General features: G+C 35.3%; 1 protein-coding gene across 3 annotated transcripts in view; it reads left to right on the top strand.

The window, feature by feature from the left end:
* KNDC1 (kinase non-catalytic C-lobe domain containing 1) overlaps window positions 1–13,742 on the top strand; it is a 57,802-nt gene extending 44,060 nt beyond the window's left edge. For all 3 annotated transcript variants that reach the window (XM_005520849.3, XM_088059809.1, XM_088059810.1), the window contains 14 exons: window positions 1,264–1,661; window positions 3,497–3,590; window positions 3,702–3,799; window positions 4,080–4,291; window positions 5,580–5,693; window positions 6,093–6,240; window positions 6,509–6,688; window positions 7,748–7,963; window positions 8,267–8,349; window positions 9,612–9,762; window positions 10,167–10,289; window positions 10,383–10,442; window positions 11,064–11,221; window positions 11,484–13,742. In XM_005520849.3, coding sequence (XP_005520906.2) covers window positions 1,264–1,661; window positions 3,497–3,590; window positions 3,702–3,799; window positions 4,080–4,291; window positions 5,580–5,693; window positions 6,093–6,240; window positions 6,509–6,688; window positions 7,748–7,963; window positions 8,267–8,349; window positions 9,612–9,762; window positions 10,167–10,289; window positions 10,383–10,442; window positions 11,064–11,221; window positions 11,484–11,715 — 2,267 coding nt within the window. In that variant the 3' untranslated portion in view covers window positions 11,716–13,742. The remainder of the gene's footprint in view (window positions 1–1,263; window positions 1,662–3,496; window positions 3,591–3,701; window positions 3,800–4,079; window positions 4,292–5,579; window positions 5,694–6,092; window positions 6,241–6,508; window positions 6,689–7,747; window positions 7,964–8,266; window positions 8,350–9,611; window positions 9,763–10,166; window positions 10,290–10,382; window positions 10,443–11,063; window positions 11,222–11,483) is intronic.
* The last annotated feature ends 1,480 nt before the right edge of the window (window positions 13,743–15,222 follow it).

Below are 15,222 nucleotides of genomic sequence, written 5' to 3'. Positions count from 1 at the left end.
TATAAGAAGCTTATATATGGCCCAGTGTTATTTTGTGGGATGTCATTTACTTTTACTTACTTTTATTTAAACGGATGTCTCTGTTGACATCCCTAAAGATGGTAGCTGTTGTATGTGGTTTTCTTGTGTTTGGGTAGATAATCTAGTGTCTACCATATCAGTGGATTGTTTATTTATACTTATTCAGTTTGAGTTTTACATTTCTTCTGACACACTTTGTGATTGAAAGTTTACAAAATATCTTTCAGTAACTGAACTCAAAACTGAGCTGGGACTGGTAAATCCTAATATTATAACAAAACCATTACTCTTTCTAGGCTTGGTGCATTGATGGACAGCTTCTATTTGGTTGCTGTTTTACCAGTGTGAGGTTTTTTCCAAGATAGTTCATCCAAATTTCAGCATTTAAACTTTGTTACTTCTCTGTTTTGAGCAAATTGAAAATGTGTGAGCTTTACAGAAGGGCTTATACACTTACGTTGTTCATTTTTATAGCAAAACATAAATTTGTAATTTTACACTTGGCTGCTGTTATTCAATATTACAGTTTTCCATTTTGGCTCAGAATTATTGCAGATGTAGAGCTAGAATTTACTGTGGAGTGTGTGATTTCTTTGCACCAGGAATTTAGGTTTGTCTGACTCCAAGGTGGCATATCTAAGCCCTGGAGCATTGCTCAAGTGAAAAGGGAGACTTCTGGCAGGTATTAATGCTCCTGTCAGCATTGTACCAACCTTTGACTGTCGCCTCAGTCCCTGAGGGTTGATAGTAGTTGTTGTAACTGCAAAAAAGTCCCATCATAACTCAAGGGATTGAGTCCTGTAGGAGTAGAAAGTTTTAACATCTGTTGGCTATATCAAGTATTCTTGCCCTCTCTGTATGGAATAAAAACTTCAAGACTTATGGATGGAAAAAACTCAAAAGCTAAGCATTTTACTAATGTGTGCTTAGGTCTGACATGTTTAACTTCCAATTTAAAGTTTCTATGTGTTGTTTAAATGTTTGTTGCATATGCATGGAAAATATTTCGTACTTTTCAGAAATGTATTGTTTAACTATTGCTTGATAGTTTTGAAATGTTTTTAACCTTTATCATTTTACAATGTGTAGTTGAGGAAAAAAAAATGTCACAGTAAGAATCTAAACCTACTGGTAGAGCACATTGGTAGTCTCATAATCATGTTTTGTATGTGCCATATTTAAGTTCAACAAAGCATTATAGCACATGACCATTATTTCTTTTCCCCCACACACCTTCTTTAGGAAAAGGGGAAGTAAACTTCGATGTGAAGGCTGAGCCAATGATAAAAACATCATTAGTTGACATAGATTTTGATGAGTCACCTTTGGATAATATCAAAAAAGAATTGACTCTGCAGAGTACAATCCCCATAGCAAAAGAGCAACAATATTTGCAAAGCAATGGCTGTGCTCCAGGCTTGGCAGAAGAAAGTACAAATTCAGAGGAACAAGCCATGATTAAGATAGCTGGAAACAGCTATCTGACATCTCCCAGTCTACCTGATTTTTGTGGCTGCAGTCCTGGTTGGAGCAGTGCATTTTATGGAGCTGAATGTTTTGATTCAGAGGTTCATAGTTACTTGAAAAACCTTGGAAAGCAGAAATCAAGTGAGTCACAAAATATAGATGATAAAAAAGTGGTGAGTACATTGATTTTAAATCATTAAGGTACATCTTGGTGGTTAAAAGTGTGATAAAATTTGTTCAGTTATAGTGAGTCAAAACATAATTTCTTCTTTTAAATATTGACTCTTAAGCAGCTTAAAATCCTCAAGGTTTGTCATGTCTTGGCGATAAACATTGTTAGAGGTGTAATAATGCAAAGTAAAGCACGGTGACACAAAAGTGCAATCTCCAATCTACAACCCATTGTCTGTTCTTAAAGTTGACTGGAAAAGCACTGTGTGCCCTTTGCACCAACCCCATGGTGGTGATATTGTAGAAAAGAGCTAAAAATGACTGACTGGAGCACATCACAGGAATAGAGCTTCATCAAAAATTTTTATACTTTAGACCTATCTGAATTGGAAAACATTGTGGAATAGACAGGGAATTTACCTCTGACTTCATTGCTACTCACCCCAGATTTTTTAGTGGACCAACCACTTTGTCCACCAGATTCCACATGGTCACTCCTTCTGATTTCCTTTCTGTTTAGAGGCTCTTAATCACCTTTATTTTGCTTTAACTGATGAAGTAAAAGCAGACCTTGAAGTAAAAGCAAGCAGCTTCCAATTAGAATCTGGATAATAGCTTTTCTGTGCTTTCCCTGTTCTCTATGTAATGCCTCTGTAGGAGTACACCTTTCAAAAATCCAGGGGGCTTTTATGACTCTATGCTAATGAACTATGTTGTTAAACCTTTTGAGCTTTTCTGAAAAACAGTGACAGGTTTTTAAGCTCAAATTAATTTCTAGCAAGTCCATCCTATTAAAGCTAACCTATTTACCAATCTGTTGTTTGATATATTAGCTCTGAGCTGTGTGTTTTCTGATCACTCTGCTTGTGGGAGTTGTCTGCTGCATTCTGTGAACTTACTGCATTTAAAATGTTGTTTCATGTAACTGGGTCACTGGTGGTTAACTTAGGACCCAAGTGCAAAAGTCACCACTTTCATAAAGCACAACCTACATCATGTTTGTTGTTTCATAATAAATCAGAAGCTGAATCCAAAGTGGATGGCCCATTTTTATTGGCTGGTAAAGTGATAAAAACTTTGATATGCAAACAATTATAAATGTAAATGTTTACTTCAAAATTTATATATTTTGAGGAGCCTGATATACTTTAATTTCTATTCATTGCTTAGATTAAGTAATTCTATAGAAATTTAGTTTATTTTTTTCAATTTTGTGAAATACATAAGTAGAAAATATGAAAGCTGAACTTTGAATTTTGTATGTCCTTTATTTCTAGAGCAGCTCTCTTGTCTGCCTTCTGACCTGTTTGTATAATAGCATGTAATTATACTTGTTTGGAAGCCACTGATTTCAGTCAGACTTTCAGTTCTTACTGCAAATATATGTCAGCTTTTTAAAGTGTTTCTGGGGCCTGCACTAAATTCAGGACATACAAATTTTAATTCTGGATGACTTCTGATTTTAAGTTTTAAAAATGTTCATGAAAACAACCAGATAGGTGCAATTTTAACTAAAGGCATATTTATGTGAACAGATTCAGACAAACTTCTTCACAGTCTCATCATACACAAACCTGCTCCAGTTCTTAAGTTGTAGAACTGTGACATCACTAATGTTTTTCTGGGAACAGGTAACTCCTGCTGTATCTTGCCTGTAAACACAGTTTGTGAAAGGTAGTTTCACAGTTGTGAAAGGTAGTTTTTCATTGTTAATATTACATTCTTGTCTGTTAAGATGTTCTTTTTTCTTCATATAAAATAATTCTCTTCTAAAACTTTCTTACTAGGACCACCTTCCACTTACAATTCTGATCAGAACCTATTTCTTTTTAAACAGGAACTAGAACAATTGCTAATGATTGAGACAAAAAATTACAGAAAGACCGTAAAGTTTTACCAGAAACTATTGCAGAAAGAAAGAAGAAGCAAAGGTAAGATGATAGCAACTTGCCAGTAATAAAATGGCTGCATGGTACTTTTAAGGATCTGTTCTGTAAATCTGAATCATTGGTGTTCTTATGCCATGTATTTTAAATCTAAAGGTCCTGAAACTAAATCTATGTTGCCCAAACTGAGAGGACAGCTACAAGAGATGAAATCAAAAGTGCAGTTTCTTGAACTGGTAAAGAAATATGTACAGGCAAGTCAGATTTTATTTCATTTGTACTTCATTTGTCATTTCATTACTGCATCAGTGTAACTGGCTGTTCAGATCATTATATGAAATGTGAAATGGTTTGTGTCCAACTGCCAAATTAAGTAAGATCCAAAAGAAATATTAAATGCAATTGCTACTAGTATTATTTAAAAAGGAAAAAAAATCAATTGTATGAAATGCAATTTGTCTTTAAATTGGTTGCATTTGTGTGAATTTTCCTCTTTAATTTCTTGTTTTATCATGGCCTTGCTTCTTTGAGCAGATGATGTATGCAGAGCAGTGGGGTGTGGAATCCTATGTGCTGCCTACAGTCATTCACAGTGGGAAGGCTGACACCATGGACATGGCACCTGTGGATGAATCATCGTTGCTCCTTTACTACAACACAGAGAAACACCAGTGTAACAATCAAAATGGAGGGAGAGTTCTGCAAGCCGGTACACCACTTGGTTTAATGGCTTATTTATATTCTAGGTATAGTATATTTTACACATAAATTGGGAGTGGGTTGAAGCATAGTTGCTAAACCAGTTGCTAAAAAACTTGTCTCTGTGATAAATCCTAGTTACCCAACATTTAATAAATTCTCCTGTCTTCTACCAAGTTTTTGTTATTTCTGTGAACACTCATTTACAGAGATGGAGATGAAAATGTGAAAAGATCGTCTGGCTTTCATTAAACATATTTGATAATAAGTAAAAAACTACCAACTTTAAACTTTATCTTTTACTTATTTGAGGTTTGCTCTGTTAGTTGCCATGGAGTCAAGGCTTTATGTTACTGCCAGCAGTACAATTCTTCATATAATCATATAATTTCATCATTCTTATTAATAAGGTCTGTATATCAAAATGTTTAGGTTCGGTTCTACAGATTATTGCCCCAATAATCAGTCCTTGGCACCGATCAAGATGCAGGCTTATCTCAAGGTTTAAATGGGGACAGAGGTGTCCTTCAACTCTAGTGAGGGCAGTGTTGTTTGAAGGCACCTCAGCTGTAACAGTGTGCAGGATGGAAATTGCCAGAGGCTCCATCAGACTTGTGCCACTGTAGAGCTACAGACGGAGCAGCTTCCTCCCAGCTGCTTCTCCCACTCCATCCTGACTCTGAGACTCAGTTACTTAAACTGAATGCTGCTTTTCCTGGTAGTTAATATTTTGCACGAAGTGAAGAAAATGTTTTGGAATTGGACTTTCCACATTCATCAAGCCCAAACTTTCATGATTAGCTGTAAGCCAATAGGGAGAAAAGGCAATTAACCTGTGTTAAGACCTTGAGAGTGTGTGTATATAAAAAAATAAAATGCCCTCATTTTTAATGTGTGTATAATAAGTGTATTCTGTTGTTAAAGTAACCACTCCTCTAATTAGAGCTACAGGGAATATTTTTTTGCTTAATGTTCTTATGCTGTTATGATAATGAAAATGTTTCAAAGCAGCATCATGATAGGAAAAAAAAGAAAATGTAATATGTTCTTCCGTACTATTTAGATTGCAACTCCTTAATAATAGAAATGTCAAAGTGATCATTCACAAAATTGAAAGTAGAGAAACTCTTTATAAAAGAAATTATGCTTTCAGGGTTGGCAATCACACTACTTGATGTATAAAAATAATTTTACAAAGAACCAAGGTTTTATGAAGAGCTTGAGAATTTAAAATGCCTATTCTTGATATTTTGAGGATTTTTTTGCTGTTGCTGTACTCGAATGCAAGTTGAAAATGTGTCCTGGCTTGTCTGAAGTTTTTCTTGTGCTTTACAGAAATGCCTTTATAGAAGGTTATGTGCAGCAGTTTCTTTACACATTCCGCTATTTCTGCACACAAGAAGAATTTTTGAAGTTTCTTCTTGATAGAATCAGCAGCACTTTATCCAGGTATAGTAAATTCCCATGAAAAACATGGTGAAAGCACAATTGAGTTTCCCCTAATAACAAATAGCTGTTTCTCAAAAGTGCTACTTAATTTAAATGAATTTTAAGTTTGTTTTTGTAAGACTCTTAACGAGCGAGAGCAAAACGAGAGCAAGAGCTGCATCTGACAATGTGCTTACTTCTCATTTCTGCTTTTCACTGTTACCAGTTTTCCACTAATGGGTAATAATTACAACCTCAGCTTTGTTTCCATAGAGCCATCGACTCCAGAGACATGAAATTTAGGAATTTAAGATACTACATTAAATACCAAATAAAACTTGTGGGTTTTGGCAACACTTATTTTTACGTAGGAATTAGTTATCAATTTTGGCATAATAAGTTTCTTTTTCTTCTCACCAGTGCAAGCCTGGATCCTTCCACATCCCTTACCAAAATATGTAACCGCAGTTTCTACATCCTGCAGGCATGGATTGAAGACTGTTACAGTGTAGATTTTGCAACAAATACTGATCTTCTGGGTACCCTAAAAGAATTTATTTCTTCCAAGGTAATTCAGAATTTCAGTAGACCCTTTAAAAAAAAAAAAAACAAAAGACAAACTAATTACTTTTAAGTTATGGGATATGTAACATTTTTTATTACAAAAAAGCTGCCCTAAGTACAATTAAAGTAAATAAAAATAATGCTATATTTGACAGCTATGTTTGGTATGTCTGTTTTTTCGACTGGTAAAAATCTTACAACTGTATTGTAATTTTCTTATAATTTCTGGGCAATTGGGTGCTGTGTTCTCTTAACCTGTTTTGCATTCCCAGGTTGCTTCATTAAATGGCTACGGGGAGCGCTTGTTGTCACTGCTCGAGGACGCCTCTGCCAGGAAAAGTGGCAGTGCTGATCTTTCCTCTGGTGTGGACAAATGTGAAGAGGAAAGTGAGGAGGGCAGAAAAACATTACATTCCCTGTGTAAAAAGCTCTCAGAAGATGTTTCCAGAAAGGTGTGTTTTTTTCTTCAGACTTTAGTGTATGGAGCGCATTTGCATATATTATGTTCTGACAAAAACAGAAGTGTCCAACTTAATAGTCCAGACCTACTTAGTAAGAAATATGTACCTGCATTTTAAATTTTCTTTTGAAAGTATCTAAGATCCAGACAGTTCTGTAACCATGACAATAATCTTAAGTTTTAACTCCTGACAGCTGTTTCAGCAATCACAGATCAGACAATCAAAATTTTGAGAGTAGAGATCTTCATTCTTGACACTAGCATGTGACTCAAAGTTATTAGGAAAACTTTGCCTCCTTGTCAGCCATTATGGTTTTTTATTAGGCATCTTTGTAAAACTATAAATACAAGAAAACACCAGGAGCTACGAGGTTCCCTGCTAGAATTTCAAAGCTTGTAGCAAGAACTGGTCTGAACTTCTGTCTGTATTTACAATTTTATTGTGCTCTACAGCCCCAGAAACCAGGACTACTGCAGGCTTTTCCCAAAACCAGATCTCTTTACAGAGTGACGAAATAACATGTGGAAGTCAAATGTATTAATAATGTGCAAGTTGAATTAAACATCAGCCTCATGATAAAGGTGCACAATTCCATGGGTATACTGGGGATTCAGCCAAAAAAGGACAAACAGAATAGAGGAACATGGACTTTTTTTATTGTCACTGCACAATAATGATAATGGAAAATGGAAGAATGGAAAAGAATGAAAAATCAAGTACTTCTTGGAAAGGGATGTTTGATTCTAAGCAAAAAGGAAAAGTAAAAGATTTTATGACAGCAAGCTTGAATACACAGAGGTTTGTTTTAAATACTGATTATTGATTGAAATCTGGCAGCCTCCTGCTTAGACTCATCCACTGTACATTGTATTAGCTTAAAATAGCAGTGTTGAGTAAACCAATATGTTGTGGGCTAACCTTGAAGATTAGCTGAAGAGTTTTGCATGCACAAAGGTGTTTCTCTTAACAGCACTTTCAAGGAAGTTACATCAAGAGGAGATTTAGTGTTTGCTTTAGAGAAGTTGTATCCTTACTGTTTTTTTCTTACAGAACTTCTACTGGAAACTGTCCAAAGGTGTGGGACCAATTGCACAACATCAGAGAGAGCGGCTGCACTCAGGGTCAGCAGTTTTGCCAAAGCCCTGCTGTAGCAGTGTCACTGCAGAATCCTCGGTCTCCTTAGCTAGAGCCGATGAAGTGGGACCAGTTCTCTTGATTGAGTGCAGTGCCCAACAGCTTTGTTGGCAGCTGACACTACTGCAACAGGTACAAAGGTCTAGGTTTATTTGGAAGTACAAATAATATCTATTTTCTCACTCTTTCTCTTCTTTCTTTACCATTTCCCAACCTTGTTTCAAGCTTATTTCATGCTATTTTATAAGAAGTTGAATTCAACCTTTCCTCTGGAAATCTCTACAGTGAAATTTAGAATATCTAATGCTATTCTTAGGCTGTGATCCATCTCATAATTCATGCAGGTGGGGTGGGAGGAGGACATACTCTGTCATTTTTGTCCCCAGGCATTTTAAAAGAACTAACAGCAGATATATCTTGCTTTTTTTTTTTTAGGAAGTGTTTAATAAATGTCATCCAGTACACTTCCTTAATTCCAGAGCGCTTGGTGTTAAAGACAAATGTGTTGCTGTGCCAAAGTAAGTTGCTTGTTTTAACTGCCTTCCAAATCTGATGCACAATAACTTAGAGTGTTACACTTTTAATACAGCCAGAAACAGAGAAACAATTTAAATACTTAGCATTTTTTTACAGACTAGGTAGCCTGTTTATATGGGTTATTTAATTTCAGGAGATTTCATATGTGGATATGGGTACGTACCTATGCACATGCATGTGTGTGGAAGGCCACATTTGCCAGGTGATTTCTTTGAAATCTGGAGTTGAGGCCAAAATATTTCTAAGAACTTGATCTGGGGGTTGCTTGAAAGGTTTCATTTTTGGTAGAGAAAAAGCGTCATGGATTCTGAAGTGGATCCTTGGTCAGGAATGTGTGTATGTATATAAAATCTCAAAGACATTTACAGTCTTACAGAATAGCTGAGGCTGGAAGGAATCTCTCACGATATATATTCCAACCACCCTGCTGAAAGCAAGGTCAGCTGGACCAGGTTGCCCAGGGTTGTGTGCAGTTGTGTGCAGAAAGTGGATGGAGACTCCACAGCTTCTCTGTATAACATTCCTGCTGTTTGTTAGGGAGGTGAATTTTTGGTCTTCAGAGATACACAGAATTTTCTTACAGTTACTAGAGTGGTTACTAACCTATTTAAATTATTTGCTCATCAGTAATTAATGTTTTCATCCAACCACATAGACCTAATTATTTTTATGATGGTCTACTTCTTAAATACTCAGTGGATTCAATAAACTTCTAATTAGTAGTTGATAACTGAACTACCTATGGTAGATTTTTGCTTCTAAGGATAGGGAATGAAGATCTAAAGCAACTAATTTTTCACAGGTTGCTCAATGGCCAAGGCTAGATCACCTGGTTTATATAGATTTTGGAGTTCAGTCATGGGAAATGACGTGTGTGGTGCCACTTGGTATCAGGCTCGATTTCTCATGTGGCTGCGGTTGTTGAGTTTGGGTTTCTGGCTGTTATTTTGTGTCAGATTGGCTGGGGTTTTATTATGCATTAATGAGCGGTGAAAGTGTTTCTATGTACAGAAATGTATCCTGTATATTCTTATTTTCTATCAGATATACCTACCATGTAATTATAAGGAAGAAAATGTAATATGGCTCGCTATTTACATCATGAGGTATAAAATCAAGATAGCAAGCAATGCAGAATTATTTTAAATGGTTAGAAGTTGACATCTTCCTGATCAAGGTTTTCTTTAAAAATCCAGTATCAGCCAGAATTATTTTTGCCTTTTTTTTTCTGTATTTTCCTCAGGGCAGTTTCTGCTGAGGCAGTTTCACTTAAAGTCTGTAATCTATTTCTGTCGAAGTGCATACAAGACCAGTACCTTCTGCAATTATTAAAAAATGCAGACAGTATCAGCACCTGGGTTGCTGCTGAAATTGTAACGTGTCACACAACTAAGGTTTGTCATTGTTTATTGAGCTATGAACTACAAAACAGTTATTTATTTGTCATTATCTATGACTTGCTGTGTAGCAAACCTGTAAGATTCTGAAATACACCTGTGGGTGGGCAGTTAACAATTTGGTTTGTTGTCACAAGGAGGATCTTGGATGCTTTTTAGTAGCAGGTGTCAAAACCTAACAGAATGTAAGAAATGAATTATCTGAGGGGAATAGGGGTCAAACTTTTATCAAGGACACCTGAGTGACAGGAAGGGAAAAACTGTGTGAAGGGAGATGTTACCACAGTCAGCAATTTTGATAACAAATTGAGAAATACCTCTTCTCCCTTCTCATTTAATTTTATTGTGTAGATTTACTATGTATATATATGTATGTATATAAATCTTAAAATTTTTTTCAGAGGCAGGTGAGCTTGTTATCAAAATTTCTTCTTATAGCAAAATGCTGCTATGAACAAAGAAATTTTGCTACTGCAATGCAAATCCTAGCAGGCTTGGAAAATCTTATTGTACGACAGTTGCCGGTAAGTTGGGACTCTTCTAACCGTTTTGCTTAATGGAATCTTGTTCCAATATAGACATTAATATGAAAAAAATATATTCTGTTTTATTGTAAGGCATGGAAAATTCTACCTGCAAAAGTAGCTGAGATAATGGAGGAACTCAAGGCTGTTGAGGTAAGTATAAAATACTTAATGCAAAATTACATCTTCAGGGTTAGAGAAGGTGCAAGATCTGCTTAAATGGGTGTCTCTGCAGGATGAAAACCACAATTGTTACTTTTAATTATGAGTTTAATTTGATTGAAGACTTTTTACTCCTAATCCAAGAGTTTACATAAATTTTAATGTTAGTATTTCTTCAACATATGTCCTGTGTGACAAATCAAAATTTCAAAAGCAAGCTAAAACCTTAGATGTGCTACAGTGCATTAGAAGATTTCTGCAGAAGCTTTGCAGCTGTAATGTGTTCTGAAAAATCTTAAATGCCTATTTTATTATAGGCATTCTTTCATTGATCTATACAATTTTGAAACATACAGTAAGGTTTTAAAATGCAGTTTTGCCTGTGATTTAGACCAACTGAAATTATGTATGAAATGTCTTTTGATTAAAATTACTTTATTTGTGTACTTTAAAAAGTTTGCTGCCAGACGAATCCATAGTGTTGTCTTCAGCTTCAGTGCTAAAAGTTAATGTTCATGACAAATAAATAGATGGTGTTAAATACATGGAGAACTTGTAAAAACCTTCCCCAAGACTTAATGTGAGATTAATCTGTGTGTATTTTTTAACTAGGTGTTTTTAAAAAGTGACAGCTTATGTCTGATGGAAGGAGACAGATTCAAAACGCTTCCAACAATTCCATCAGCCCATGTTTTGGCTATGCATGTCCAACAGCTTGAAACTGGAGGATTCACAATGACAAATGGAGCTCACAAGTGGACTAAACTTAGGTAATTATTTTAATTATGTGTGTATATCACTTATATTTTTTATTATACTGTTGTCTAATGAGATAATGAGAGCTAATGCAGCATTTCACAATTAACTGTTAAAATAGTTTAATTTGTTTAGACATGTAACTAGAGGTACATATACAATAGAATAAAATGCTTGATGCCCTTGAATTTCCTTTAAGGTTTGTTTTTTTGTTTATGCTTTTGTTTTTATTATCAGCAAAACAATCTAATTTTTTTTATGATATTCTCTTACAAGAAACATTGCAAAAGTTGTGAGCCAAGTTCATGCCTTTCAAGAGAATCCTTATACCTATGCACCAGATTTCAAGCTGCAGTCTTACCTCAGACAAAGAGTAACTCATTTTAAAGATGCAGACATTTCTGCCTTGGCAGCTGACAACTGTGCCAACTTCCATCAGATACCAGCAGAAAAACATTCTCGAAAAATTCAGGACACACTGCGCAGGATGAAAGCAACATTTCAGTAATTGAAATCTGTGTTTCAGCTGTTCTATTCTGGGTCTAGACTGTAAAACTGGATTAAGCTGACTCCATCTACTGGACCTATTTCCAAGCAAATACTGAAGTGAAGCGACATAAGATACTGTCTCAAGTTGAAATTATTATATTTCTTAACATGGAATTATAAAATGCTGACTTAATGGGATTTGAATCACTGGCAACTGGGTGGCAGATCAAAAGAAGTAAAAGAGAGAGAAAATTAGAGTATAGATGAAAAGGCTTATTAATTTTGTTACTCTTCTTTAGCATAAATAATTAATTAGCCTGAAAACCAATATCTGAAAAATACTGTGGAAGAGAAGTTAAAATTCCAGCTTCTGTTGCCAAGCTGGCCTAGGAGAGTTCAAAACCCAGTTCATTAAATGTTGAATCTATTTTTATATAAACACAGTACACTTATATCCTGTCACATTGTGCATATAATTCAGAAACACAGATCCTCTGCTATTCATTGACTGTTGGTGTGTCTTGCTTTTATGTTGTATATTATGAAAACTGTAACTGACATAAATAATTGGCTGTCTATTTCTCCTAACAAGGAAGGAGAGGAATGCTATCCTTCAACTTTTTTTTTTTAGTTTGATTTTAAAGTCATCAGACTAACCTGTGTTCCAAATGAAAGTAAGATATGAATGTAAGTATTACAAATTCATTGCTCTGCTTTTGCACTCCCAGCATTGTGAAGACAGTAAATGTAAAATTGCTTTTTTATCTGTATTTGGCATAAGAGTCACTTTGCCAATTTATGTCTGTCCGTATGTGTGCACATTTGAGTATGGCTTTTGCTCCTGAGGTTGTTTTTGTAGATCACAGTGCTCCTGCAGCATCCAATAGAAGATAACCATGTGAAATTTGGATCTGCAACTTGTAAAACTGTGGTGCTAGGCTGTTCATAGAGCTTATATTTACAAGACCTAAATGGCCATGAAATGTGTTGCTATTGCTAGAAAATGTATTGAGCTACTCAGGTTTATGCAAGGCCAGAATGTTAAGGATACAAATTAGTTAAAAATGCAAGTATTTCTACCAGAGGGAGCAATGGTAGTGTTGAAGGAGAAGCAGGGTAGGGCAAGAAACACTTAAGCATTGTTCTGAAATTATTTGCTTAGATCTGTGTTAAAAAAAAAAAATTAAAAAGAAAATTTTCCGAGAGAAGTGAAGGGCAGATGTGAACTAAGTATCTCGTCAAGTGTTAGCGATGGAGAAGGATAAAGATGTAAGAAATGGAAGTGTGTACATGTCTGGTGTTTTGCAGTTGTACTGTTGTGTTTGACAGAAGTGCATGTGCACATGCTGAACTGTAGCTTTCTCAGTGTATAAGAGGAAGGCTTCTCCTTTTCTCTTGTCAGTAACAGCAATATTACATCTCAACCCTCTCTCATCTTCCTCAGTAAAAACAAGGTGTGTCCATACTTTCCTTTAAATACTCAGTTACTTTTTCCTACTAATACAATACTGCTAACTTTTGGTTCTTATTGGTTTAAACACTGAAGAACTCAGTCCTCAACAGGGTTTGCTTGTTTTTTTACTACTTCTAATATGATTTATTTTATTTACCATATGTAGGTTTAACATGTCATTAATCATAGTATTCTGACTTACCCTTAGGGGAAAGTAAATAAAGTTGCTATTTCTCTAAATACTGACAAATGTGAAAACATTTAATATTTACCCCTTCTGTCTTTATGATTTAAGAATGTTAATGATAGTGTTATCTTCAGACATACATTTAATGTATTTTATCTGTATGCATTTATTTTAAATAATTGGTTTTGTTAGTAGTTATTTGGGGTTTTGTCAATTAAAAATTACCATTCACTTAAACCCACACCTTACCTTTGAACGACAGTAAAATTTGAAGTAGCATTAAATTTTACTAATGTAAAGTAATCCACAAGAATTGCTAACCACATGATCTTAATAAATCCATTTTATACAGTTACCAGTCAGACTTTGGAAATTGCTTTTGTGAACTTTCTTATCATTCGTATTTTGCACTCATGAGAATTTGCTCGTGTATTTCTTAGTTCTGTGTTGTTGCATCTAGAAAATACTGCTTATTCTGTGATGATAACTGGTGCTATACAGGATTTTAAAAATCAGCTCATGTCTTCTGTAAGTGCTTCAGTGTATCAAACCTTATATTGGTATTAATTCATAATATTGAGTTATGGTACTACTTTGGAGTGTTTCCATCAATTAGACATTTCAGATTTTGTGTTTAGGCACCGCCCCACAACAACAACAGCAACAAATGTTAATAGCTAATGAAAAAGAAAATCCACTCCTTTACAAGGAAACTGGTTTGGTTTTGTCCATGAACACTGAGGTGTGTGTATGTTATATGACACAGATTTCAGAAGAAAGTTACATCTAGCATATAACTGTGCTGCTTATTTATGACTTACAAGCAGTAAGGGTTGACCTGAAGTTTTCTCTCTTTGTGGGGAATGTCCTTTAAAAAAAAAAAGAAGGGACAAAACATATCAAAGAAATATGTTCATTTTTATCTAGTTGGCAAAATACTATTGGCATCAGTAATTGTACTGCATAAGTGAGGGTCTTTGCAGTCTGGCCCTGTGCTTCTGTTTCAATACCAAACTAGAATTTTTTGGGGAAAAAAATTGAGCTTGTTCTTTAAGCCACAATTGCTACCAGCTGTCCTAGCTCTTCCTCATTTTTTCCACATTCCCTTCATCTTGCTTTTATGTTTGTTTGTTTTTCAAGCAGTGACCCATAGACTTCTGAAATGAAGTCTGTTCCTTGGGAGACGTTCCAGTTGCTTTGTGTATTGGTGCCCTTAGCAGATGTTTGCTCCCAGGATCCCTGGGGTTTTCACTCCTCTTATGAGAGAGCTGGGAAACGTGTCCTTCCTTCTTACACCAGCTCCATTAGCAATCAGGTTCCCAGCTCCAACACCTCCTGAAGCCTGGAAACAGGGATGGAATTCAATTCATCCTATGAACCACTCTGTAGAATCCCAAACCAAGGAGCTGGGACATAATTAATGAATCAGCACTGGTTCGTGATTCTGACAAATTCCTTTCCTTTGAAAATTTTCAACCACTTCTAGACTTTGCTTTGTGTATTGGATTGTTTTCAAAAGCATTGCTGAGATTCGTCATTTCTGTGAGTAGTCAATGTGATTTGCAAAGGATTAAAACTTGAGGAAAGTTTGTAAATTAAAGAAATATATAAACTACAGTTGGGAAGGGGTGGAAGCCATCATTTTTTTCAGTGTTAAATATACAGTTGATTGTTTCAATCTTTGATATCATAATGGTGGAAAGAGTGCAGATAAATTAATTTTCTCCCTCATACTTGCTTAAATACCATCCAAAGCATAACCTTCTTTAAATTTCAAGTGTTCTGTTTAGAGCTAGCTTTTTCTTTTTTCAGGAAGTCTTTTTTTTCTCAAAATACGCTTTATAAATAATGAGTTTTAAATGTATGCTGAGCTTTAACAGACACTC

Source organism: Pseudopodoces humilis, chromosome 9, assembly GCF_049639895.1.
Source record: "Pseudopodoces humilis isolate 2021_Gansu_Grassland_sample_001 chromosome 9, ASM4963989v1, whole genome shotgun sequence".
Classification (NCBI taxonomy): domain Eukaryota; kingdom Metazoa; phylum Chordata; class Aves; order Passeriformes; family Paridae; genus Pseudopodoces; species Pseudopodoces humilis.
Note: the sequence above shows the minus strand (reverse complement) of the source record. Positions and strands in the feature narration are given on the sequence as shown.